Source organism: Schistocerca cancellata, chromosome 1 (genome assembly GCF_023864275.1).
Source record: "Schistocerca cancellata isolate TAMUIC-IGC-003103 chromosome 1, iqSchCanc2.1, whole genome shotgun sequence".
NCBI classification, from domain to species: domain Eukaryota; kingdom Metazoa; phylum Arthropoda; class Insecta; order Orthoptera; family Acrididae; genus Schistocerca; species Schistocerca cancellata.
The window spans coordinates 1,252,315,551-1,252,341,218 of NC_064626.1; the positions used below are offsets into that span (position 1 = coordinate 1,252,315,551).

General features: G+C 40.9%; 1 protein-coding gene across 1 annotated transcript in view; it reads left to right on the plus strand.

Moving 5' to 3' along the window:
* LOC126094923 (Down syndrome cell adhesion molecule-like protein Dscam2) overlaps positions 1–25,668 on the plus strand; it is an 873,814-nt gene that overhangs the window by 733,507 nt on the left and 114,639 nt on the right. Inside the window, exons 25-27 of the mRNA XM_049909573.1 lie at positions 3,199–3,360; positions 11,798–11,937; positions 18,556–18,706. Of these exons, the coding sequence (XP_049765530.1) occupies positions 3,199–3,360; positions 11,798–11,937; positions 18,556–18,706 (453 nt within the window). The remainder of the gene's footprint in view (positions 1–3,198; positions 3,361–11,797; positions 11,938–18,555; positions 18,707–25,668) is intronic.

Sequence of the window (25,668 nt, forward strand, 5' to 3'; positions counted from 1 at the left end):
GTGACATTATCCTGACTGCCTTGTCCGAGAATTACTTCGAGCAGATAGTTAGAGAACCAACTCGTGAAGCTAACGTTTTAGACCTCATAGCAACAAATAGACCGGAACTTTTCGACTCCGTGAATGTAGAAGAGGGTATCAGTGATCATAAGTCAGTGGTTGCATCAATGACTACAAGTGTAATAAGAAATGCCAAGAAAGGAAGGAAAATATATTTGCTAACAAGAGTGATAGGGCACAAATCGCAGAATATCTGAGTGACCACCATCAAACGTTCATTTCTGAGGAAGAGGATGTGGAACAAAAATGGAAAAAATTCAGAAACATCGTCCAGTACGCCTTAGATAAGTTCGTACCGACTAAGGTCCAAAGCGAGGGGAAAGATCCACCGTGGTATAACAATCATGTACGAAAGGTACTACGGAAACAAAGAAAGCTTCATCATAGGTTTAAGAGTAGTCGAATCATAGCTGATAAGGAAAAGCTGAACGAAGCGAAAAAGAGCGTAAAGAGAGCAATGAGAGAAGCATTCAACGAATTCGAACATAAAACATTGGCAAACAATCTAAACAAGAACCCTAAAAAGTTTTGGTCATATGTAAAATCGGTAAGCGGATCTAAATCCCCTATTCAGTCACTCGTTGACCACGATGGCACCGAAACAGAGGACGACCGAAGAAAGGCAGAAATACTGAATTCAGTGTTCCGAAACTGTTTCACTGCGGAAAATCGTAACACGGTCCCTGACTTCAGCCGTCGCACAGACGCCAAAATGGAAAATATTGAAATAAACGATATCGGAATTGAAAAACAACTGCTATCACTTAGTAGCGGAAAAGCATCCGGACCAGACGAGATACCCTTAAGATTCTACAGTGATTATGCTAAAGAACTTGCCCCCTTTCTATCAGCAATTTATCGTAGATCGCTGGAAGAACGTAAAGTACCTAGCGACTGGAAGAAAGCGCAGGTCGTTCCCATTTTCAAGAAGGGTCATAAATCAGATGCGAATAATTATAGGCCTATTTCGCTTACGTCAATCTGTTGTAGAATAATGGAACATGTTTTGTGTTCTCGTATTATGACGTTCTTAGATAATACAAATCTCCTTCATCATAACCAACATGGATTCCGCAAACAGAGATCATGTGAAACTCAGCTCGCCCTATTTGCCCAAGAAATTCACAGTGCCGTAGACACTGGCGAGCAGATTGATGCCGTATTCCTGGACTTCAGGAAGGCATTTGATACGGTTCCGCACTTACGTTTAATGAAAAAAATACGAGCTTACGGAATATCGGACCAGGTTTGTGATTGGATTCAGGATTTCGTAGAAGAAAGAACACAACATGTCATTCTTAACGGTTCAAAATCTGCAGATGTAGAGGTAATTTCGGGAGTACCGCAAGGAAGCGTGATAGGACCTTTATTGTTTACAATATACATAAATGACTTAGTTGACAACATCGGTAGCTCCGTGAGGCTATTTGCAGATGACTCGGTTGTCTACAAGAAAGTAGCAACATCAGAAGACTCGTACGTACTCCAGGAAGACCTGCAGAGGATTAATGCATGGTGCGACAGCTGGCAGCTTTCCCTAAACGTAGATAAATGTAATATAATGCGCATACATAGGGGCAGCAATCCAGTCCAGTACGATTATGCCATAGGTGGTAAATCATTGGAAGCGGTAACGACCGTAAAATACTTAGGAGTTACTATCCGGAGCGATCTGAAGTGGAATGATCACATAAAACAAATAGTGGGAAAAGCAGGCGCCAGGTTGAGATTCATAGGAAGAATTCTAAGAAAATGTGACTCATCGACGAAAGAAGTAGCTTACAAAACGCTTGTTCGTCCGATTCTTGAGTATTGCTCATCAGTATGGGACCCTTACCAGGTTGGATTAATAGAAGAGATAGACATGATTCAGCGAAAAGCAGCGCGATTCGTCATGGGGACATTTAGTCAGCGCGAGAGCGTTACGGAGATGCTGAACAAGCTCCAGTGGCGGACACTTCAAGAAAGGCGTTACGCAATACGGAGAGGTTTATTATCGAAATTACGAGAGAGCACATTCCGGGAAGAGATGGGCAACATATTACTACCGCCCACATATATCTCGCGTAATGATCACAACGAAAAGATCCGAGAAATTAGAGCAAATACGGAGACTTACAAGCAGTCGTTCTTCCCACGCACAATTCGTGAATGGAACAGGGAAGGGGGGATCAGATAGTGGTACAATAAGTACCCTCCGCCACACACCGTAAGGTGGCTCGCGGAGTATAGATGTAGATGTAGATGTAGATGTAGACGGTTCAATCCCGCGTCTGGCCATCCTGATTTAGGTTTTCCGTGATTTCGCTAAATCACTCCAAGCAAATGTCGGGATGGTTCCTTTGAAAGGACACGGTTGACTTCCTTCCCTGTCCTTCCCTAATCCAATGAGATCGATGACCTCACTGTTTGGTCTCTTCACCCCCAAACGATCCAATCAAACAAAAATATCCTACTTGAACTCCATTCCAGTAACAGTTTTAATCACTGATATTACATTTCCTAGTACTTTTATACAACAAATAACACAAAAATGAAGTATTTTGTAGAGTTTTTATGTGGCTCATTAATTAAATTCCATAGTTTTGTAGTGCGTTAAGTATTAATAAGATGACCACCAAATATGGGACTTCAAACATAAACATATTGTATGCTAACCAAGATCTGCCAGGATACTTGATGTGACACAAACATCACAGTTGTCACATATGAGTGTCAGAAGAATTTATATCATGTTGTACAAGTAGTATAAGTGATCAATTATGAAATCACATTCATCACTTTCACCAACTCACAACCAATTGATTACCTTTCAAAATTACCTAGACCTCAGTCTACACAATTGTTTATGCTCTCACTGCTAACTGCATTCAGTAGTAAAAATGATACTGAACAAATAATGAAATAACCATTCTTAGTGTTCAGTTTTACTGCCAGAAACACGTCTGCATGACATTAAATATGAAAATAGTTGAGCTATTCATAACAACCTGTAACAAATAAATTTGAAATATAGCAATAAGTAAGTAATACCAGTTTATGTGAAATGTTATGAATAGTTCTTTTCTTAATGACAAAATGTAAATCAGTAAAGTTTGCTGTTTTGATAAACTGCAATTTTTTAAATCTTTGTTATAGATCTTTGGGCTGCTGGGAGTGAAGTGAAGAGAACTGCAAGTCTTGATACTTACCTCCATGGTCTCCTTAAGTTTACAAATTACTCTGTGAGGTTGCTGGCTTACACAAGTATGGGAGATGGTGTGCTGAGTCGTGCAGTGTTTTGTTCAACAGAGCAAGATGGTAATGTTAGACAGCTGCAAGAATATTACTTTCTTATTACACAACCATAAACTTTCATCATCACATCTATTATGAGGGGTATTCAACTAAATTATTACCTCAAAAAAAAATAAATAAATAAAAAAAAATAAAGCTGTTACCATGAAACTTCGTGTGGGTTTAATCCTTCTCTATATACTCACCCTTCAATGCAACACATTTTCCCATTTATGGATGACTTGGCAGAGATCTTGGTTGCATAAGTTTACATTTTGGCTGATCAGGAAATATTCCACCTAGAAAATAACCTTATCATCATTCTGCAAATGCTTGCCATCCAATGGTTTCTTCATCTGAGGAAAGAGGAAGAATTCACTGGATGCCACTTCAGGAGAATATGGGAACTAAGACAAAATTTCATAGCCTAAAAACAGCAAGTGTGACTGTGTTCTAGATAGTATGAGCTGGGGCATGGAGTGTAAGACAACCTCTTGGACAGCTTTCTGTGATGCTTCATGGTGGTGGTGAAGCCCTGTTGCCTACTTTGATCCTTTGACCTGGGATCATAGTGGTACACCCAGCATTTCATGGTGACTAGCCTTTTCCCCACAGCTTCATCAGCATATGCATTCTACACATATATTTCACACATCTCCCCTTCCACCCTCTTCCTACTCATCTCTTGCTCCCCTGTCTCTCTGTCCACCTCACCTCTCCCTCTCTCTGTCCACATATTCCTCACCCGTCTCTGATCATCTCTTCCTGCTCCCCTCAACCGATGTCCATCTCCTCCAGCCCCCATCTCACTGTCTGTCTCTTCTGTCCCACTCCTCCCTATTAAACTGATAGTTCGGTAATTTTCACATCTGTCAACACCTGCTTTCTTTGGGATTGGAATTATTATATCCTTCTTGAAGTCTGAGGGTATTTCGCCTGTCGCATACATCTTGCTCACTAGATGGTAGAGTTTTGTCAGGACTGGCTCTCCCAAGGCCGTCAGTAGTTCCAATGGAATGTTATCTACTCCAGGGGCCTTGTATGACTCAGGTCTTTCAGTGCTCTGTCAAACTCTTCACGCAGTATCTTATCTCCCATTTCATCTTCATCTACATCCTCTTCCATTTCCATAATATTGTCCTCAAGTACATCGCCCTTGTATAGACCCTCTATATACTCCTTCCACCTTTCTGCTTTCCCCTCTTTGCTTAGAACTGGGTTTCCATTTGAGCTCTTGATATTCATACAAGTGGCTCTCTTTTCTCCAAAGGTCTCTTTAATTTTCCTGTAAGCTGTATCTATCTTACCCTTAGTGAGATAAGTCTCCACGTCCTTACATTTGTCCTCTAGCCATGCCTGCTTAGCCATTTTGCACTTCCTGTCGATCTTATTTTTGAGATGTTTGTATTCCTTTTTGCCTGCTTCATTTACTGCATTTTTGTATTTTCACCTTTCATCAATTAAATCCAGTATTTCTTCTGTTACCCAAGGATTTCTACTAGCCCTCGTCTTTTTACCTACTTGATCCTCTGCTGCCTTCACTACTTCATCCCTCAGAGTTACCCGTTCTTCTTCTACTGTATTTCTTTCCCCCATTCCTGTCAATTGTTCCCTTATGCTCTCCCTGAAACTCTGTACAACCTCTGGTTTAGTCAGTTTATCCAGGTCCCATCTCCTTAAATTCCCACCTTTTTGCAGTTTCTTCAGTTTTAATCTACAGTTCATAACCAATAGATTGTGGTCAGAGTCCACATCTGCCCCTGGAAATGTCTTACAATTTAAAACCTGGTTCCTAAATCTCTGTCTTACCATTATATAATCTATCTGATACCTTCTAGTATCTCCAGGATTCTTCCATGTATACATTCTTGAACCAAGTGTTAGCTATGATTAAGTTATGCTCTGTGCAAAATTCTACCAGATGGCTTCGTCTTTCATTTCTCTCCACCAATCCATATTCACCCACTGTATTTTCTTCTCTCCCTTTTCCTACTCTCGAATTCCAGTCACCCATGACTATTAAATTTTCGTCTCCCTTCACTACCTGAATAATTTCTTTTATCTCATCATACATTTCATCAATTTCTTCATCATCTGCAGAGCTAGTTGGCATATAAACTTGTACTACTGTAGTAGGCATGATGGGCTTCGTGTCTGTCTTGGCCACAATAATGCGTTCACTATGCTGTTTGTAGTAGCTTACCCGCACTTCTATTTTCTTATTCATTATTAAACCTACTCCAGCATTACCCCTATTTGATTTTGTATTTATAACCCTGTATTCACCTGACCAGAAGTCTTGTTCCTCCTGCCGCTGAACTTCATTAATTCTCACTATATCTAACTTTAACCTATCCATTTCCCTTTTTAAATTTTCTAGCCTTCCTGCCCGATTAAGGGATCTGACATTCCACGCTCCGATCCGTAGAATCTTTCTCTTGGTAACGACGTCCTCTTGAGTAGCCCCCACCCGGAGATCCGAATGGGGGACTATTTTACCTGTGGAATATTTTACCCAAGAGGACGCCATCATCATTTAACCATACAGTAAAGCTGCATGCCCTCGGGAAAAATTATGGCTGTAGCTTCCCCTTGCTTTCAGCCGTTTGCAGTACCAGCACAGCAAGGCCATTTTGGTTAGTGTTGCAAGGCCAGATCAGTCAATCATCCAGACTGTTGCCCCTGCAACTACTGAAAAGACACTGTCCCTCTTCAGGAACCACATGTTTGTCTGGCCTCTCAACAGATACCCCTCCATTGTCGTTGCACCTACGGTATGGCCATCTGTATCGCTGAGGCACACAAGCCTCCCCACCAACGGCAAGGTCCATGGTTCACACCATACAGCAATCTTTTCTAAATCGCTTTGCAGCTGATACTGGTCTTTGGATGACTTTACTAGATGGTAAATTACAGCATCATCTGTGAACAACCTAAGAGAACTGCTCATATTGTCACCCAGGTCATTTATATAGATCAGGAACAGCAGAGGTCCCAGGACGCTTCCCTGTCTGTCTGTTAAGTCCTCCCCTTTCTCTGTGCCCATGTCCTGCTCCCTCCCTCCCTCTGTTTATCTCTTCCTCCCCCTTCTCACTCTGCTTATCCCTCCTGTTTCCTACTCTTTTTCCACCTCTCCTTATCTACTTCCTCTTTCCCACTCTCACTAACTACCTCCTCCTCCCCTACCTGTCTCTAACTATCCCCTCCTCAATCCATCTCAACTTTCACTGAGCCATGCCCAGCCATACATGTGGAACCTGCAAACACACTGATAAAGCAGGCTGATACTGTTCACACAGTGCACCTGTCATGCAGGGCAGCCTACACATGACAGGCTTGACTGCAATTTTTTGCTTGATATGTAGGCTGCCCTAAAAATCATGTCAATGAGGCAGACTGATACTACTCTCAAACAACATGCTTGTGATGCACAGGGCAGCTTATATGCCAGGGACTGGAAAAACAAATTTTGCTCCTACTGGAGCCCACACTGCTGACACAAGAGCTGCTGTTTCTGTTCCAAATTCGGTAAAGTAGATCCAGAGGTTTTGGACATACACAGGTATACTCTGATTTATATATATCAAATAGAGACAGATTAGGTGGCTCATACAGTGGATACATTTCCACTGCTATCTTGGTTCCACCAGCTTTTAGAATGGGTGTGAGCATTCCACTTTAGCATTGTGCTGTGCCATTTTGTTTTGGCTCCTCTATCAGAGTGCTTCAGTACTGTGGCTTACATATTTCAGTGTATACCAGGACAGCAGCTAAGTAACTACAAAAAGACAAATAATTCATTGCTTAACTTTTTTAAAAGTTTTAATTAAATATTTGAATAGCCCTCATGATGGTGACCAAGACAGACATCATAGATTGTTCTGACCAAATGACAATGAATCTGAGATATCAATTGCTGGATCATGGCCATTATTTGTGAAAAATGAAACATTTTCTCTGTAGACTGGATTAATTAATTTGATGAATGTTTCAAGGAACTAGGCCAGTTTTATATTAATAGATAGAAGCAGCCACTGCAGTCTACTTCTGTAAAGTAGACTAAAAAGAGGAACTGGCTAGTTTTAACCGACTTTTACTGATAAGTATTGGAATTACTTTTAAATTACTTCATGTAAATAAGTATTGAGGTCTGTACGTTCCATAAAAACACGGGAGAACTGCCGGATATCAGTAACTTCCTGCGACGATATTTCGGCGCAGAGTCTTCTGGTCATCTTCAGGTGAATGCCACTGTAGTAGTACTGGCGAGTACGCGCTGAGCTCCACTATTTAAAGCCTTCTGAGGTGACATTGCACATGCGCTGCTCAGCGTGCGCGTCTCTTCATAAATGAGCCATGCTTTCACAGAATTCTCTCAATAAACTGAAGCTGACCTTTGCCTACTCTAATAATGACCTAATGTGCTCAGTCCATGACATGTCACTTTGCAACATTATGCCTAGATATTTAACTGACATGACTGTGGCAAGCTGCACACCACTAATACTTTCTTGAATGCTGTTACCATTCCTGTGCATACTGTTAAGTCTTTTTGAAATTTTGCTTGTACCTTTCTTGATACATAAGTTGGAAATGTCCACCAGGAGAAGGACCACTTTCATGTCATACATTTCCTTACTCTCATACATACTGACATTCAATTTCCTAATTTGGTCCACAAAACTCTCAGTGGACTCACCCAGTTTTTGTGACATACTGCTTAACTACTCATGATAAGATCTGAAGCTATTCATTCTCCTACAACACTACAATAAGCCTTTCCTCAGAACTCTTAATGGCTGAGGATTCCTTGATTCCTCATGAAACATCACATACTTTCACGCTGCCTTCTAAATGTAACTTAGCCATATATAACAAATGTCCCTCTGACCAACAACTCTGCTGTCAACAGGTTGTCCACAAAAACTAACACATCCTCTTATGCTGTACCTGAAAAAGAAGAAACTGGGGTAACAGCACCAGTATCCAGGATGGGCACTGAGAAACTGGACAAGGCCTCTTTTAATGCATCTAATCATCTATGCAAGTCTGTATTATCTGCCCTCAACTGAGCCATTTGCTTTAGTACTGCACCTTCAATGGTAACCCCATTGTTACCCTAGTTTGTTCATTGTAAAGCATGAGTCTATAAAAATAGGACAAAAAGAGGGAAATACTTAACAAAGCATTTACATCTTTACAAACACTACTTAATCCCTTGCTTGAGTGCTAACTGTGCATGCTCTTTGCAGTCTCAGGGATAATGACCAGGCCTATACATTTAAAACAGATGACCTATGATATAGGTCACTGTCACAGACTATTGACACCAGTGTAATAGTGTGAGTTGTGGATACTGTTATACATGGAGATGGCTGATTCAGAATGGCATGCAGGATGCTCTACGTGCAGACTACTCATTAACTGGTGGCTGCAAAATCAGAAATGCTCCATTAGCAATCACAATCCTTATTCATTGAGATTCTCATACAGAGGCTGCTGGCAGTGACTTGAAGGTAAGCACTGACCCCTGGGCAGCTGTATCCTGCTCAGGAAGGGCAGCATGCTTAGATCATGACAGGCGAGGATGCCCAGTTGACTGTGTGCTGTCTCAACAAACGATAGCAGCAAAAAGTGTTGCTCAGGGAAGACTGGTGTCAAGTACCTGGCAAGCTGCAGGCGCAGAACATTTAGCCACTACTGTGAATGTCAGGTGTGTGGTATGTTGTCCATGAACCCAAACCCCACACCCAAAGGCCAGTTGGAATCACCCTGGATGTTGCCCCAGCTGGTCGTTCCTAGTTCGTCGCCCCAGCTGGTCATCCCTAGTTCAAGCAGCAGCAGCATCAGATCTATCAGTGACTCTAAGATTATGGCTAGATATAGTTCAGGCTGGGTAACATATAATGGACCATTGCCCGGTGCGAAGTACGTCTCAGTGTCAATAACAGTCAAAGACAACGTACTGCTAGGTCTGAGTGGTGAATAGTTATGGTAGATTTACCCACCTCTGTTATGACTGGGCTATGCCTTTGGTTTGGTAGGGACAGAGATGGTGCAATGTCAGGTCATGGCCTTAAGTAATTCAGCTCACAAATGCCACAGACTTGGCAGATGATTTGTGCACACGTCACCTTAAGCAATATTGTGGCCCTGGCAGTGTAACTTTACAGGCAGCCTGGCCATTGCTTGTGAAGTCTGTTCGGAGGGGTGTTGGCACAACACTACACTCCATACATAAGTGCAATGGGAAGCAGCCCTAATAACTGGTACAATGGGAAGTGCCCTCTGGCATGCACTTCACAGAAGTTTGCAGAGTATGAATGTAGATGTGGAATGGAGTGGAGCAAAGGGATTAAGATGTACCTCAGACAAATAACGTACCCACAGAAATAGAACTCATGTTGAAGTTAACTTATATATACAATACTGAAGAGCACTTTAGTTTTTTACATGCAAAAAAAGCTGAAATTGTCTTCTGAAGTGACAGATTTGCATTATGATATGCGCTGTTACAATGTACAATCATAACTGCAGCTGCAGCTATTGACAATGAATATTTGCATTAACTGTTTTGACTTATGAGAGACCAAGCAAGGTAGTGCAATGGTTAGCACACTGGAATTGCATTTGGGAGGATAACAGTTCAAACCTGCATCATGCCATCTGGATTTAAGTATTCCATTCCACAGCCAATTTCCTGCCCCAAATTAGAACAAAGCAATCCTTTCTTTGTACTAAAATTGATAATTTCAAAGGTGACTGATGTTCTTAAACTTAGAAATCTCTATAAGTTGAAAATGTGTGATTTTGATTTCAAGCTCTTATTCATAAACTTCTGCAAAAATTATTGGTACTAAACGCTTTCATGTGACTGGGAAAATCCACATAGGCATAGAGAGAACAGGCACGAAGCATTTGTGACTAGCCCACTTGTTGAGCACAGACAAAATCTCAGTTACAGTATTTCATTCACTCTCTATGACTAACTTCTGTCAAGCGCACTTATTATATTTTTCTTTGCCTTATACACAAAGTACAAAAGATAGTGAACAGCTCTGAATTTTTCATCCAGTCTCAAGGCATTCCTAAGATTTCAAATCCAACAAAGAAACCAAGGCTCATTTCTACATGTATGTACTGGTAAAGCCTCAGTGCAGAAACATTTTCACCAGAGATTGATTGGTTTGCTAGTCACTCTATAGCAGAGAGGCACAAACAGATGCAATCAAAAACCTGCCAAACATTTTAACTTTTGGCCAAAAGGACTTTTTCTGAAATAGAAAAGACACACACATTCACTCAAGCACTGTGACTGGATTGAGTCGGGCCAGAACCAGTGGTCATGTGTATGTGAGTTGTGCTTGTGTGAATGTCTGTTTGTTTCCTACTCAGAAGAAGGTCTTTTGGCCAAAAGCTGAAATGTATAGCTGTCTTCTTGTTGTGTCTGTCTGTCAATGTTTTGTTTATATGGTGAGTAGCAATTACCCATTTCATAATAATGCTGTTATTCCATTCCAGATTTTCCACTGTTTGGTTTTACTCTTTATTATTATTATTGTTATTATTTTATCCCTGAACATTTTTCTTTTTGAAGGGATAAATAAAAAATATTGTGTGTCATGTTTAAGAGTTCCAGAGCCTTTGACATTAATTTAGGAATTCAAGCCGTCTCCTGTGTACTCAATAGCACACATTTGCAAAAAAATATTAAAATCAAATTCAACAACTGTCATACTGCTCATATTAATTTATGATAAAGTTTACTTTAATCTTCTGAACAGTTAATTTTCATCATCACAAGAAATGAAGAATTTTCTAGCTTAGAGCTGAATAGGCCAGCAGATGATGACTTGGCAGTTACTATGTACGATAAATCAATAAAGGTGGTCCATCTTTTTATAAAATTATGTGGAGAAGCATGCTTTGATATCTGTAGCTGACTGACCTGGTAATGGCTGTTCTCTTACCATGACAGGAGAATTGTGAATTACCAGAGCATAGTTGTAGGATTAGGTCTCAGAAACTTAAAGCTGTGAAAGAAAATCATAAATTCACTTCATATCATTGTAACTAGTTTGCAGTTACTTCAACAGTTATCTACTCATGTAGTTCGTGTGATTTCTACTGTAAGAAACTGCAGTACAATACAATTTTTATCCTTGGCTTTCTCTTCTTGAGATGTAAAAATGACAATGTTGCCTCTCAGGTAAGGATTGTCATTGGCTTAAGTGCAAACAAGGCATGAATATCCTGCAGAAAACCAACATGTTTCACATCAGTAAGATAATTGTATATTGATTTATTTGACCAAAAACTAAGTAACTGTAAATACCTATAGGAATAAAACAAATTTAATAAAGAGTGAGTCCCATTAATTCATACATTTGTGGAAAAGCAGATTGGGTTTAGACTGTTTTAAAAGTGCAGTTTATTGAGATTGCTATCTCTTTCTTTTCAGTTCCTGGCTCACCAGCTGCCATTAAGGCAATTTCACTGACTTCTGACTCTATACTTGTTTCATGGTTACCTCCTGAGCACGCAAATGGAATTATTACACTTTATACTGTCTATTTTAAAGGAAGACATCATGTAACAAAGGTTTGTTGTAATGATATTCTATGTAAAATCAGATTATAATTAAACCATCTCTTTTTACTTGTGTTCTCATTGCATCACTTATTCATTGTAATGTATTTATTTATTTGTCTTTGGAGACCTCATTACAGTCTCTTACATCCTGATATCCATAACATCAGTGGAAAATAATAATTCCACCCATCTCACTCTCACTCTCTCTCTCTCTCTCTCTCTCTCTCTCTCTCTCTCTCTCTCTCTCACACACACACACACACACACACACACACACACACACAGTAAAGGGACACTTTCCCACTTTCCTCCACTATCCACTCCATCTTTCAAATGATTCAATAAACCATATCAATTACACTAACCATCAACAACAGGTGCCCCCATTTAAATAGCTGGCATCCCTCCCACACTGAAAAGTCTCTCCCACACAGACTGAACACGTGACGAGGGCACATAAAGCAATTCTTTTTCTCAATAGTTTTCTAAAAAAGAACATCACCTTCCCTCCAGGGATTCCCACTTCAGTTCCCAAAGCATCTCTGTAACACTTACGTTTTGTTTAAAGCTAACGGTAAGGATTCTAGCAGCCTGCCTCTAAATTGCTTCTATGTCTTCCTTTAATCCGAGCTGGTACATATCCCAAACAGTCAAGCAGGGGTTGAACCAGTGTCCTGTATGCAATCTCCTTTACAGGTGAACCGTTCTTTCCTAAAATTCTTCCAATAAACCAAAGTTGACCATTTGCCTTCCCTACCACAGTTTTCGCATGCTCGTTCCATCTCATATCACTTTGCAACATCATGTCCATATATTTAAATGACTTGACCATGTCGAGCAGAATACTAATAATACTGTACCTGAACATTACAGGTTTGTTCTTCCTAGTCATCTACATTAACTTGCTTTTTTCCACATTTAGGGCTAGCTGCCATTCATCACAACAACTAGAAACTTTGTCTAAGTAGCCTTGTATCTTCTTACAGTCATTGAACTTCAACACCTAGCTGTACATCATGGCATCATCAACAAACAACTCCAGATTGCTGCCAATCCTGTCCACCAAATCATTTATATATATAGAAAACAACAGCAGTCCTATCACACTTCCCTGGGGCACTACCGATGACACCCGTGTCTGTAATGAACACTCGCCATTGAGGAAAACATACTGAGTTCTATTATTTAAGAAGACTCTGAGCCAGTTAGATAACTGTGACCTCATTCCTATATGCTTGTAACTTTTTAACAGCATGCAATGGGGTGCCATGTTAAATGCTTTCCAGAAATCTGCCTATTGTCCTTTATCCAATTTGCAGTACATCATGTGAGGAAAGGGCAAGCCAAGTTTTGCACAAGCAATGCTTTCTAAAACCATTCTGATTCGTGGACATAAGCCTCTCAGTCTCAAGAAAGTTTATTGTATTCAAACTCAGAATATCTTCAAGGACTCTGCAGCAAACAGAAGTTAGGGATATTGGTCTCTAGTTTTGCAGGTCTGTTCTTTTACCCTTCTTATATACTGGAGTTACCTGCACTTTTTTCCAGTTGCTTTGGACATTTTGCTGTGTGAGAGATTCACAATATATGCAAGCTAGGTAAGGAGCCAATGCTGTTGCTTACTCTTTGTAAAATTGAACTGGGATTCCATTTGACCTGGTGATTTATTTGCTTTCAAATCTTTCAGTTGTTTCTCTACATCAGTGATGTTTATTAGTTTGTCATCATCTGTCTGATGGTCAAATGATGGTATGTTTGTATGATTCTCCTGTGTGAATGATTTCTTGACTGGGAAATTTAAAACTTCGACTTTTGTTTTGATCTTCAACTGCCACACCATACTGGTCAACAAGGGACTGAGAGAAAGCCTTAGACCGGCTTAGCAATTTTACATAACACCAGAATTTTCTTGGGTTCTCTGCCAGATCTTTTGCTAAGGGTGATGGTAATTGTTGTATGCTTTTTGCATAATTCTTTTCACAGACGCACGAGTCTCTTCTAACCTTCACTTGTCATCATTTGTGCATTCCCTTTTGAACCAAGAGTACAACAGTCTTTGCTTCTGCAGCATCCTCCGAATTTTGTTATTAAGCCATGGTGGGTCTGTCCCGCCCTTTATCCACTTACTACACACTTAACTCTCCAGAACATGACAATTTACAATCTGCTTGAACATTGCCCATAATTCCTCTACATCCATGTTACTGGAACTAAGTGATGCCAATTCACTGTCTAAGTGAGATGTCAGTAACTGCTTGTCTGCTCTATGCAGCAGAAACTCTCTCCTAGCCTTTGTGACTGATTTATTAACTTCTGTAGTCAGAGTTGCTATAATGACATCATGATTGTTAATACCCGTTTCTATACTGACAATGTCAATAAAGTCCAGACTATTTGCAGCTACAAGGTCTAAGGTATTTCCATTGCATGTGGGATGCCGAGGTAGCTGGTCAAAACAGTTTTCAGAAAACATGTTCACAAGTATTTCGCATGACTGTATCTCTGTACCCTTGGCAATGAATCCGTAGACATCCCAGTCTATACTTGGTAGCTTAAAGTCAGTTCCAACAAGTATTGCGTGATCTGGGTATTTATGTACTATCGACCGTAGACTTCCTTTTAATGACTCTAGAACTGTCACAGCAGAATCGGATGGCCAGTAAATCATCCAACAATTAGCTTGGTTTCACCTACTTCTTTTATGTGTGACCAGATGACTTCACTGTCACACTCAACTTTGATCTCAATACAGACCATATTTTTGTCAACTGCAATAAACACTCTTTCTTATGGCCTCTAATCTGTCTTTGCGATATACGTTCCATGACTCTCAGAGCTTCTGTCTTCGGGTTTCAGCCAGCTTTCAGACCCCAAAAATAATTTGAGTGTGAGGACTTTCCTGGAGGGCTGTAAATTTGGGAACTTTATTACAAATACTTTGACACTTTACAGATAAAATTATGACAGCTGAAGTGTCTATTCTGAATGCTGTTTGACTTCCCTTGCTGTGTATCAGCTGGTGGGTGTTCATCAGGACACCTTAAACTACTGCCTAACCTAAAAAAAACCTCATGAGCACTCCACAAGAACTCTGCCACACGAATAGCTACTTCCTTTGTGTAGTGCACCACTGACCTATCAAGGGGAGTTCCACAAATCCCCAAACAATAATACAGGTCTAGAAATCAACAGTGAGGACCATCAAGAGTCAACAAAGCCTTTGGTTGAGACCTTCCACTCGGATCCAAACCAAAGGACCCCAATCGACTCTGGGAACAATGCTGCAAATTGTGAGCTCTGTTTGTACCCCACACATGAAGCCAGCTGTCTTCACCACCTCTGCCAGCCGCCTGTACCCACCAGCTACCTGTACCTGTTATCCACAGGTCCTTTCCAGTTGCCTTTCTTATATGTCAGTCTGTTTGGCCATCTCCTATGATTGCCCTCAGAGAACTTTGAAAACACACCATCATTCCATAATACTTCAATATCTGCCCTCCTTGTATGCTGATCATTCCTGACAGTTTTCTTGAACCTGAGTCTGTTTTTCATGGTTACTAAATCACTAATTTATATCTTGGGCTAGGTAGTCTGTAGAATCCAATACCTGTTTTTGGAAACTCTGTCTTATCATGATGTACTCCATCTGGTACATTCCTTTTTGGTGGCTCCTCTTACTGTGATTTTTCAACAGAGTATTTACTATTACTAGCCAAAATTTACTGTAGAACCCAAGAAGTCTTTCTTCTTTCTTGTTCCTATTGCAGAACCTGTGTTAGCCCATTAGTCTGCCTTCTATTCATTTCCTTACTTTTGTTTGACTGATAACTAGGCAGATCACTGCTGTGAAGTACCTAGCATTTGCAAATAAAGACTGGTGCTAAGTCAGTGGTCAAAAATGCAGTAGAGAGTGACTGTTACAACTGCAAGAAACATGAGTCCAAACCATAGCCTCCAGGACTTGTTCCTCTCCAGGCAATGGGACTTCCACTTGAAAACTTGTAGCCACTAAAAAAAGCCCTTGTTTTTAAGTGTAGTTGCATGAGTAGGAATGAAATAGTTGTGTGTTCATTAATGTTAACAGTAAACTTGTGTACATTTCCAATAAACTGACTAGTTCCACATCATTTTGATAAAAGTATCATTCAAATGATCTATGGAAGTTGTAACTAACTAACTAACACACCTGGGAAAGTGGTTCATTCCCCATAGACTCTCCATTGCTTAAAGGCTATGTCTTGGCTTGGTAAGCCTACAGTGTGGGCAGAGATGATAACCATGCCTCGCAGAATGTTGAGGCAAGGAGCTCTGGCAGGTAATGAGTGGAAGCCTGGGAGGCATCAGTGTGGACTTTTACCAGATGGGAGGCTTAATTGGCAGTGGTGGGAAACTTGGTTGTTTACATGGGTCCTGATGAGGACATAACATCATTTAGCTGTTGTGAATAGTGGTGACTGGGATGATACACAAGGTGCTCTGGGGCAACCACTTTACACATTTGATGTCCTAAGTCACCAGTGAAGACATCTTCAGTCCACTCCAGTATTGACTGTATGTGAGAGATCAAGAATAGTATGGGCATGACTGGGCATGCTGCGTTATGTGCAAAAGACCAAAAATAATACGATGCCTGTGCCAATACAGCATCATGGCTGTGCTATGGTTGCATACCGAGATTGATCTGTATGAGATGAGGAAGCTTATCAGGGCTTCCTCAGAGGTTGCCATTGTTAACATCTTGTGCATTTGAGCCTTAACATTCTGACCAACTGTTCTGCTCTGACTCTGGTGCAGGATAAAAATTAGTAATGTTAGACATTTTATGTTGTTACTTTGGCAAAAGAAATGGAACTCACCTGATGTTAACTGTAAGCAGAAGTAAAGCTGTGAGGACCGGGTGTGAGTCGTGCTTCGGTAGCTCAGATGGTAGAGCACTTGCCCGCGAAAGACAAAGGTCCCGAGTTCGAGTCTTGGTCGGGCACACAGTTTTAATCTGCCAGGAAGTTTCATATCAGCGCACACTCTGCTGCAGATTGAAAATCTCATTCTGTGAGCTATATGGTTTGAAACACTCTTTCCAAGACATAGATCATATCCGGTGCCTGGATTTTAGTTGCTGATGTCACTGATATGAGCAAGGTTTCATGAATGATTGGGAGTCAGCTGTGAAGAGAAATGTCATACTCCTTTGGAAATCTGGACCAAATATTTGTTGTCAATGTCAATCTTCCACAACATGCATTCAAACAGAGTTCCAAATCAAAGTTAAGATCCAGAATTGTGTGGTGACAGCTGTAATCTAGAATCTGCATAATGAAGGCTCCAATACTGAAAAACAAACTGCCAATCAACCTGTCAGGGCAGATTCTCTTTCCTTTACTGAAGAGCTTTCTCCTCTAACGTGTGTTCTATAACCTCATATTCACAGAACTGAAGGTGGAACTGTGTGCCACACAAATAATATCACTGTCCCTCTCCAAATTCACCTCCATGGTGTTGGAGTGACAGGATATTGGATCTGCTACAGTGTTCAAATCCCCCTCCTCCATGACTCTGAGATTTCCACCTCCCTTTATATACTGTGTTACTCATTCAGTCCTCTCATTTACCTCCTCTGTTTTGTCATCTCCTGCTAGCAAGATTGATATGTACACTGGAACTATATTTGTTGGTGTTGGTTTTGTTTAAGTTCTGATGAAAATCATCCTATTACTCTGCTGTCAACAGTATCTCAGTCTTTGTGAGCTATCCTGTTCACAGAGAATCCTACTTCCATTACATTATTTGTTAATGCAGTTGATAATACACTAAATTTATCTGACCTTCATCTACTTTTCATTTCATGTCATTGACCCCTGCTACATCAAGATTCAGCAGCTGGCTTTTGACTTGTGATCTTCAGTTGATGTTTGTTTCAAAATTTTTCAGACGTTTCACCAACATGGTTTTCAGCAGAGTAAGTATGATTCCTTATAACTTTAGTGTTAAGACTCTGTAGGTGAAGTTTTTTACTAAAAATCTAAACAGTGATATAGATCAAACACAATACCCAGGACTTTAAGATTAATAGTCAAAGACATTATTCCTAGACCAGTCCATTCTTACTGCACACACATTAAAGTTATGTCAGAATCAACATTTTCCTCACAGGTGTAAGAAACATGCTGAAGCAACTGCCAAATACTTTATGACATCCCAGTTATCTGGACACATTCTTGCAGGCTCTCCCTGCCCCCTCTCTTGCTCCCTCTCCCTTCCTCTTCCAGTGCTGAAAGAGTAAGGAAATTTTTCCATCCCTATATTAGAGACATTCTAGAATGGTAGCTGCTCTCCAAATATTTGCTGTCTTTGTGTACATTAAATTTTCATCAACGTAAAACCTTAGGAAAAAATTAAATTTACTCTACAAGTGAGTTTAATTATTTTATGAATGATCAATGGAGCTTTGGCTCACATTCACATCAGCTGATGAAATATAAATTAACTATAATCAGTTTATGAAATACAAATTGACTATAATAATGATGCTGATTCCTATCTTATCAATAAACATATGATTGAATTTAATACTTCTCGTGCTCTGTTTATACTATGTACTCCAATATTTCTGAATTCTCTTATTTACAGCCAATGAGTTTCAAGGTAGGACCTACAATAAACACTCATGAAGTTCGAGGTCTTAAGGAAACAGAGCAGTACGAATTCTGGGTGACAGCATCTACTATTGTGGGAGAAGGAGAAAGTGGAAGACCAGTCATCCAAACACCAAACTCAAAAGGTAGCAGAATTAGTTTTAATATTAATATAACTACATTCACATAAGTGCTATAATCAGCAATCATTCAAGAAATTAACTGTACTCAAAAAACGTTTCTTCATACAGAAAGTATTAGCAATAACTAAGGGAATAGATATAAAGCATTTGCCACACTTTTAGTTACATTGAAAAGGATTTCGAAAAATGAAACTACAATCAAACGATTACGACATAGTCTTTTATCAACCAGAAAACTGTGAACATTCCAACACATCCTCCCATCTATAGATGAACAGTGTTATTAATAATTAAAAAATGTAGACACTTCCATAGTTAATATCTTGAACAAAATGATATATTGTTGCAATTTTGCATGTTAGTGTAGTCCATTGTTATCTCAAAGGATTTTGGTGTGAATTTTCCAGCAGATGACAATGCAGCAATGAATGAAGTTAAGAGTGTTGTTTGAGTAATGCAAGGCAATATTGAAATAGGATGTGCGTAAAGAAGGGTTTGGCTGACCAAAAGCATCAACAACTCCAGCTGCCAGCACTACTGTGTTGCAACATTTTACAATGTCGCCTCAAAAATCTGTGAAGCAGGGTCTACGCGAAAGCGGGGTCAGGGTCCACACAAAAGTGGGGTAAGCCTATAAAGTATATGGTGAGTTCTGGAGATTGCAAAGTGGAAAGTGTGCACTCCAATATCACTGCACGCTACAGATGAGGACGACCTTGATCGAACGATGGAGTACTGAGAGGGGTGAAGGCATGTTTTGCGAGGATGAATGGTTTGCAGGGATCGTTATCTGGTCTGATGAGGTGCAGTTCAAAATGAATGGTACTGTAACTACCACAACTGCATGTACTGGGCTCCTGGAATGCTCATGTTCATGTGGACAAACGTTTTTAACCTGTTGGGTGTTACGTGTGGTGTGGTTTGTCATTGCGTGGTTTGATTGGACCACTCGCCTTTGAAAGTAGCATCACAAATGAGGTTTATATTTTCATATCCTGCAAACATCAATTTTACCTGCCATACTAGAGGTGTTTGGAAATGAAAGATTTTACCTACAAAAAGATGGTGCTCTACCTCACTACCACAGAGAGTCAGAGCCTACTTAAATGAAAATCTACCTGGACGATGGATATGTCAAAGAGGAGCTGTTGAGTACCCACCACAGTCTCCAGACCTTACACCTCTTGACTTCTACCTGTGGGGGACCTTAAAAAAAATGAAGTTTTTCGACAGAAGCCACCTACACTGAACAAGCTATGAGAAACCATTGAGCCATCCTGCGCAGCAATCACAAAGGCAACACTGACAGCCATAGTGATAATATCACTCATTTTCAACATAAGTACTATTAGATTAAACGAGACCACTCACCAAAAACTAGAAGCATTGAGTTGTCAATAGGGATACACAAAAGAAAGAAAACTTGCTAGACTAACAGTGCCAATGTCATATTTTGGCAGGTGGACTGACTGCGGTGGGGGTAGTTTTGGACAGGCTGGATAAAGGGAGAGGGAAGTGGGAGGCAGGGAGAGGGACTGCGGGTGGGTGGCCAGTGATTTGGAGGGAGACAGCCAGTTTGCCGGTTAGGAATGCGGGAGGGAGAGGTGGCGTATACATGGGCTTGGCATATAATACACAAATGTTCGGACTGGTGGGGAGTGGCACATGCTCAAAGCGATGTGGTGACATGAATTGGAAGGGGGTGACACGAAGGAGGAAGGGGAATCTTTGGGTGAGACCCTTCCTCCGTCCTGTTCCCCTTCCCAATTCACAACCAAATGTCACCTTCAGCATGTGCTGCTCCCCATTTGCCCCTAAAGATGTATGTTACATGTCTAGCACATATAGCTGCCACTCCTTTTCTGTATTGTTCATCCTCATCTTTCCCTACATTTTCACAATTGCCTTTGTTATGCACACACTTTTTAGGTGCCGACCAATGTGGTCAGTGCGTGACTTTTGTGACAAACTATAGCAGATGTTGTGGCTGTTATGAATGTGTTACATGCTGTTCTACACATTACCCACCCATCGGATCACAGTTGCAGCACTTTCCAGCAACTAATCAGTATGTTTAACTGCTGAATCCACCCACCCCTCTTCACCTATTGCTCCCATCAGAATTTTATGTTTTCTCCTTTTTTCCACATGTGATAATATCTTATGCATGATCAAATATACATGCACCACAAAACCATCCTATTCCCCACAGTACACTTTCTTCTGTCTCTTTTTCTCCATGAACTCATGCTATATTACCCAGTTCCTCCTATAACAACCCAACACTTTCACTCACCCATTTCCCATTTTCTAATACCATCCCTACCCAAATGGACGACTGCTTCATCTTTCTGCACCAGTTCAGAGAAATATCTGTTTCCCTGGTTAAAGCCCAGTCCCACATCATGTTCCTTAAATGCTGTCTAAACCATAGAACCTTCCTCATTAACACCTCATAGTACCCTGACACTGCCTAGCTGACTTCTTCAATTTACCACATCCTCCAAAGCTCCTTCCCAACACTGCACAAAACCCAGAACCAAAGCAAAACCAAAACATTGTTGTTAACATTTCCACCACAAAACCTCAGACTCACGGAAGTTTCATTCCTATCCAAAGACATTACCTTCAGCCCTTCACCCAAGTTTAACCATGCTGGACTTGTCTAAGTCCTACTCTCTTCAAACATTCATCCCCTTATTGCTACTAATCCCTCCAATCACACCCAACCTAATCCCAACACTGAACCTTGCCTCTCCCAGTTCATACCAAAAGTCAACTGTGACCTTCCTCCACCCCCCACCTTCCAAGAATTTCGTACCTCCAACTAGACATCACCATACTTCCCCAGCTCTCTTCACAAAACACCAACCTTTCAACAGAAGAAAGAACAGCCTCACACAATCCCTAAACAGATCCAACATAATCATCCTATTTGCAGGATGAACCACCATTACTATGAATCACAGTGACTACCTGGTGGAAGTTCTCTGCCAATTGTCTGACTCCTCCACATATAAACTCTGCCATAGTGATTCCATGCCAGAAGTCGAACATCACCTCCAGTCCCTATGTGAAATGTGTTTTATTCATCCCATAACGTACACAATTTCAGAACATATGCCTGATATACAGGAGACGTGTCAAGGTTACAATTTGCTTATTTAAAATTTTGTCACACTTACAATAATACTTTGTGGAGCATTTACTTACTTGCAATTTGTCAAACTTACAGTATTTATATGTACTGTAACTATTATAAATTTTTATTCCATTTTAAGTATCCAGCTCAAAGTATCACTTCATCTTTCATGAAATCTTCCACAGAGTAGTAGCGTCATTCATTTAGAAAATCATGTAACTTGCTTTTTAAATTATTTATCTTCATATTCATTATGTCACACCCTTTTATTGTGTTGTGAATTTTCATGGCTATATACTGAGGAGTCTGAGCACGCAGTTTTAAGCAATGAGAGGTGAGCATAAAGTTCTCTTTATGTCTTGTGTCATATGAGTGTTCAAAACGATTTTTTTTAATAGATCAGCTCTGCGGCATAGGAAAATAACCACCTCAAGAAAAATAACCACCTCAAAGATGTATAAAGAGGGGACAGTTAATATTTTTAGGTCTTTAAATAATGGTCGACATGATGCCCCCGGCTGTGCAGAGCACATGTTGCAAATGATTCTGTTTTGTAACTTTAAAATTAATCTAACATTTCCCGAGTTGCCCCAAAAAATTATTCCATATCGAATAACCAATTCAAAGTAGCTATAATATGCTATTTTGCTGGTGGCCACATCAGTGGCACAGGCTAAAAATTTCCACTGCAAATGCAAGGCTGCTTAATTTATTTGCTTGATATTCTATGGTTTATTCCCAGGAACCTGACTGAGTCGAGTTCTTCCATTATTTGATTGTTGTGAGTGACAATGATTTCTTCATTTTTTGAATGTTTGGTTTTAAAACTCATCATGTGGGTTTTTGAAATGTTTAGCCTTAAGCCATTTTGACTGAACCATGTTTCCTGGTTACTTAATGTATTCATGACATTATGTGGTATATTGTCAGAATTTTCAATTTTAACTAGGGCAGAAGTGCACACAAGGTTAAATGAGAATATACAGGGTTATTACAAATGATTGAAGTGATTTCACAGCTCTACAATAACTTTATTATTTGAGATATTTTCACAATGCTTTGCACACACGTACAAAAACTCAAAAAGTTTTTTAGGCATTCACAAATTTTTGATATGTGCCCCTTTAGTGATTCGGCAGAGATCAAGCCGATAATCAAGTTCCTCCCACACTCGGCGCAGCATGTCCCCATCAATGAGTTCGAAAGCATCGTTGATGTGAGCTCGCAGTTCTGGCACGTTTCTTGGTAGAGGAGGTTTAAACACTGAATCTTTCACATAACCCCACAGAAAGAAATCGCTTGGGGTTAAGTCGGGAGAGCGTGGAGGCCATGACATGAATTGCTGATCATGATCTCCACCACGACCGATCCATCGGTTTTCCAATCTCCTGTTTAAGAAATGCCGAACATCATGATGGAAGTGCAGTGGAGCACCATCCTGTTGAAAGATGAAGTCGGCGCTGTCGGTCCCCAGTTGTGGCATGAGCCAATTTTCCAGCATGTCCAGATACACGTGTCCTGTAATGTTTTTTTCGCAGAAGAAAAAGGGGCCGTAAACTTTAAACCGTGAGATTGCACAAAACACGTTAACTTTTGGTGAATTATGAATTTGCTGCACAAATGCGTGGGGATTCTCTACCGCCCAGATTTGCACATTGTGTCTGTTCACTTCACCATTAAGAAAAAATGTTGCTTCATCACTGAAAACAAGTTTCGCACTGAACGCATCCTCTTCCATGAGCTGTTGCAACCGTGCCGAAAATTCAAAGCATTTGACTTTGTCATCGGGTGTCAGGGCTTGTAGCAATTGTAAATGGTAAGGCTTCTGCTTTAGCCTTTTCCGTAAGATTTTCCAAGTCGTCGGCTGTGGTACGTTTAGCTCCCTGCTTGCTTTATTCGTTGACTTCCGCGGGCTACCCGTGAAACTTGCCCACACGCTTTCAACCATTTCTTCGCTCGCTGCAGGCCGACCCATTGATTTCCCCTTACAGAGGCATCCAGAAGCTTTAAACTGCGCATACCATTGCCGAATGGAGTTAGCAGTTTGTGGATCTTTGTTGAACTTCATCCCGAAGTGTCGTTGCACTGTTATGACTGACTGATGTGAGTGCATTTCAAGCATGACATACGGTTTCTCGGCTCCTGTCGCCATTTTGTCTCACTGCGCTCTCAAGCGCTCTGGAAGCAGAAACCTGAAGTGTGGCTTCAGCCGAACAAAACTTTATGAGTTTTTCTACGTATCTGTAGTGTGTCGTGACTATATGTCAATGAATGGAGCTACAGTGAATTTTTGAAATCGCTTCAATCATTTGTAATAGCCTTGTATATTGAGAGGCAAGTCATTTACATAGAACAGGAATAAAATGAGTCCAAGAATTGAGCCTTGAGGAACATCTTGTGACACAAAATATCCATGGGTTTGCTGTCGGTCTATAGTGTCCAACAGGCACAATATTTCGGCGATCATACATGTCGCCATCATCAGGTGAACTGACGGACTGAGCTCCAGTGAACGTGCCGGCACGGAGATCCGTACGCTATGGCTGCTCAGAGGGAACTGGGTTCGGTCGCGGCAGCAGCCGATTTAAATACCCTCCGCCCGCGGCGTGCTCCCTCCGCCGTCCACGCCCCGCGCCACGGACGTGCGGTGGAACAGATTGCGACGGCGTGTTAGATGACGTCGGTGTGATGGCTCTGTCCGCCGTGGTCGTCACAACTATATGTTTGCTCGATTTACTCTTGATTAACTAATTCGCTGGTTCCCAAGCCTTGCTAAGATTATAGCCACAGTCACGGTTTATGAGGTCGTCATTGGTGCGAATTTCGATGGCCTCTCTAACAACGCTGTCCCAGTATCTCGACGTCTGGACGTTTGGAGTATGACCGCACGAGGATTCTGGTACAGACGTCGAGATACTGGGACAGCATTGTTAGAGAGGCCATCGAAATTTGCACCATTGATGACCTCATAAACCGTGACTGTGGCTATAATCTTAGCAAGGCTTGGGAACCAGCAATTGAGTTAATCAAGAGTAAATCGAGCAAACGTATAGTTGTGATGACCATGGTGGACAGTGCCATCACACCGACGTCATCTCAGACGCCGTCGCAATCTGTTCCACCGCGCGACCGTGGCGCGGGGCGCGGACGGCGGAGGGAGCACGCCGCGGGCGGAGGGTATTTAAATCGGCTGCCGCCACGACCGAACCCAGTTCCCTCTGAGTAGCCATAGCGTACGGATCTCCGTGCCGGCACGTTCACAGCTGCTCAGTCCGTCAGTTCACCTGATGATGGCGACATGTATGATCGCCGAAATGTTGTGCCCATTGGACACTATAGACCGGCAGCACACCCGTGGATATTTTGATTATCAAATACGCCAGGAGAAACTAAAGAATCACATCTTGTGACACAGTTTTCCACTCGGAGAAGTGATCTGCTCAATTTGATGTGATTACTACCCTTTGTTTCCTCTCCAAGAGATATGATTCAATCAATTTCAAAGCAACATCCCTTATTCCATACCTGTTGAGTTTGAAAAGCATCAGGGCATGGTTTACAGAGTCGAATGCTTTTGTAAGATCATAGAATATTCCTGTGACCTTAGCTTTCCTATCTAATGATGAACTAATTTTTCGATAAACTCATTTATCGCATCTACTGTGTTTTTGCTTTGTTGGGATCCAAATTGGTTATGTGAAATGATATCATTCTATGTGATGAAGCTTTGCATCTGTAAAGCAGCAATTTTTTCAGATATTTTTGATGTGTCAGGGACTATAGAGATGATAATTTCCCATATCATCTTTTGAACCTTTTTTAA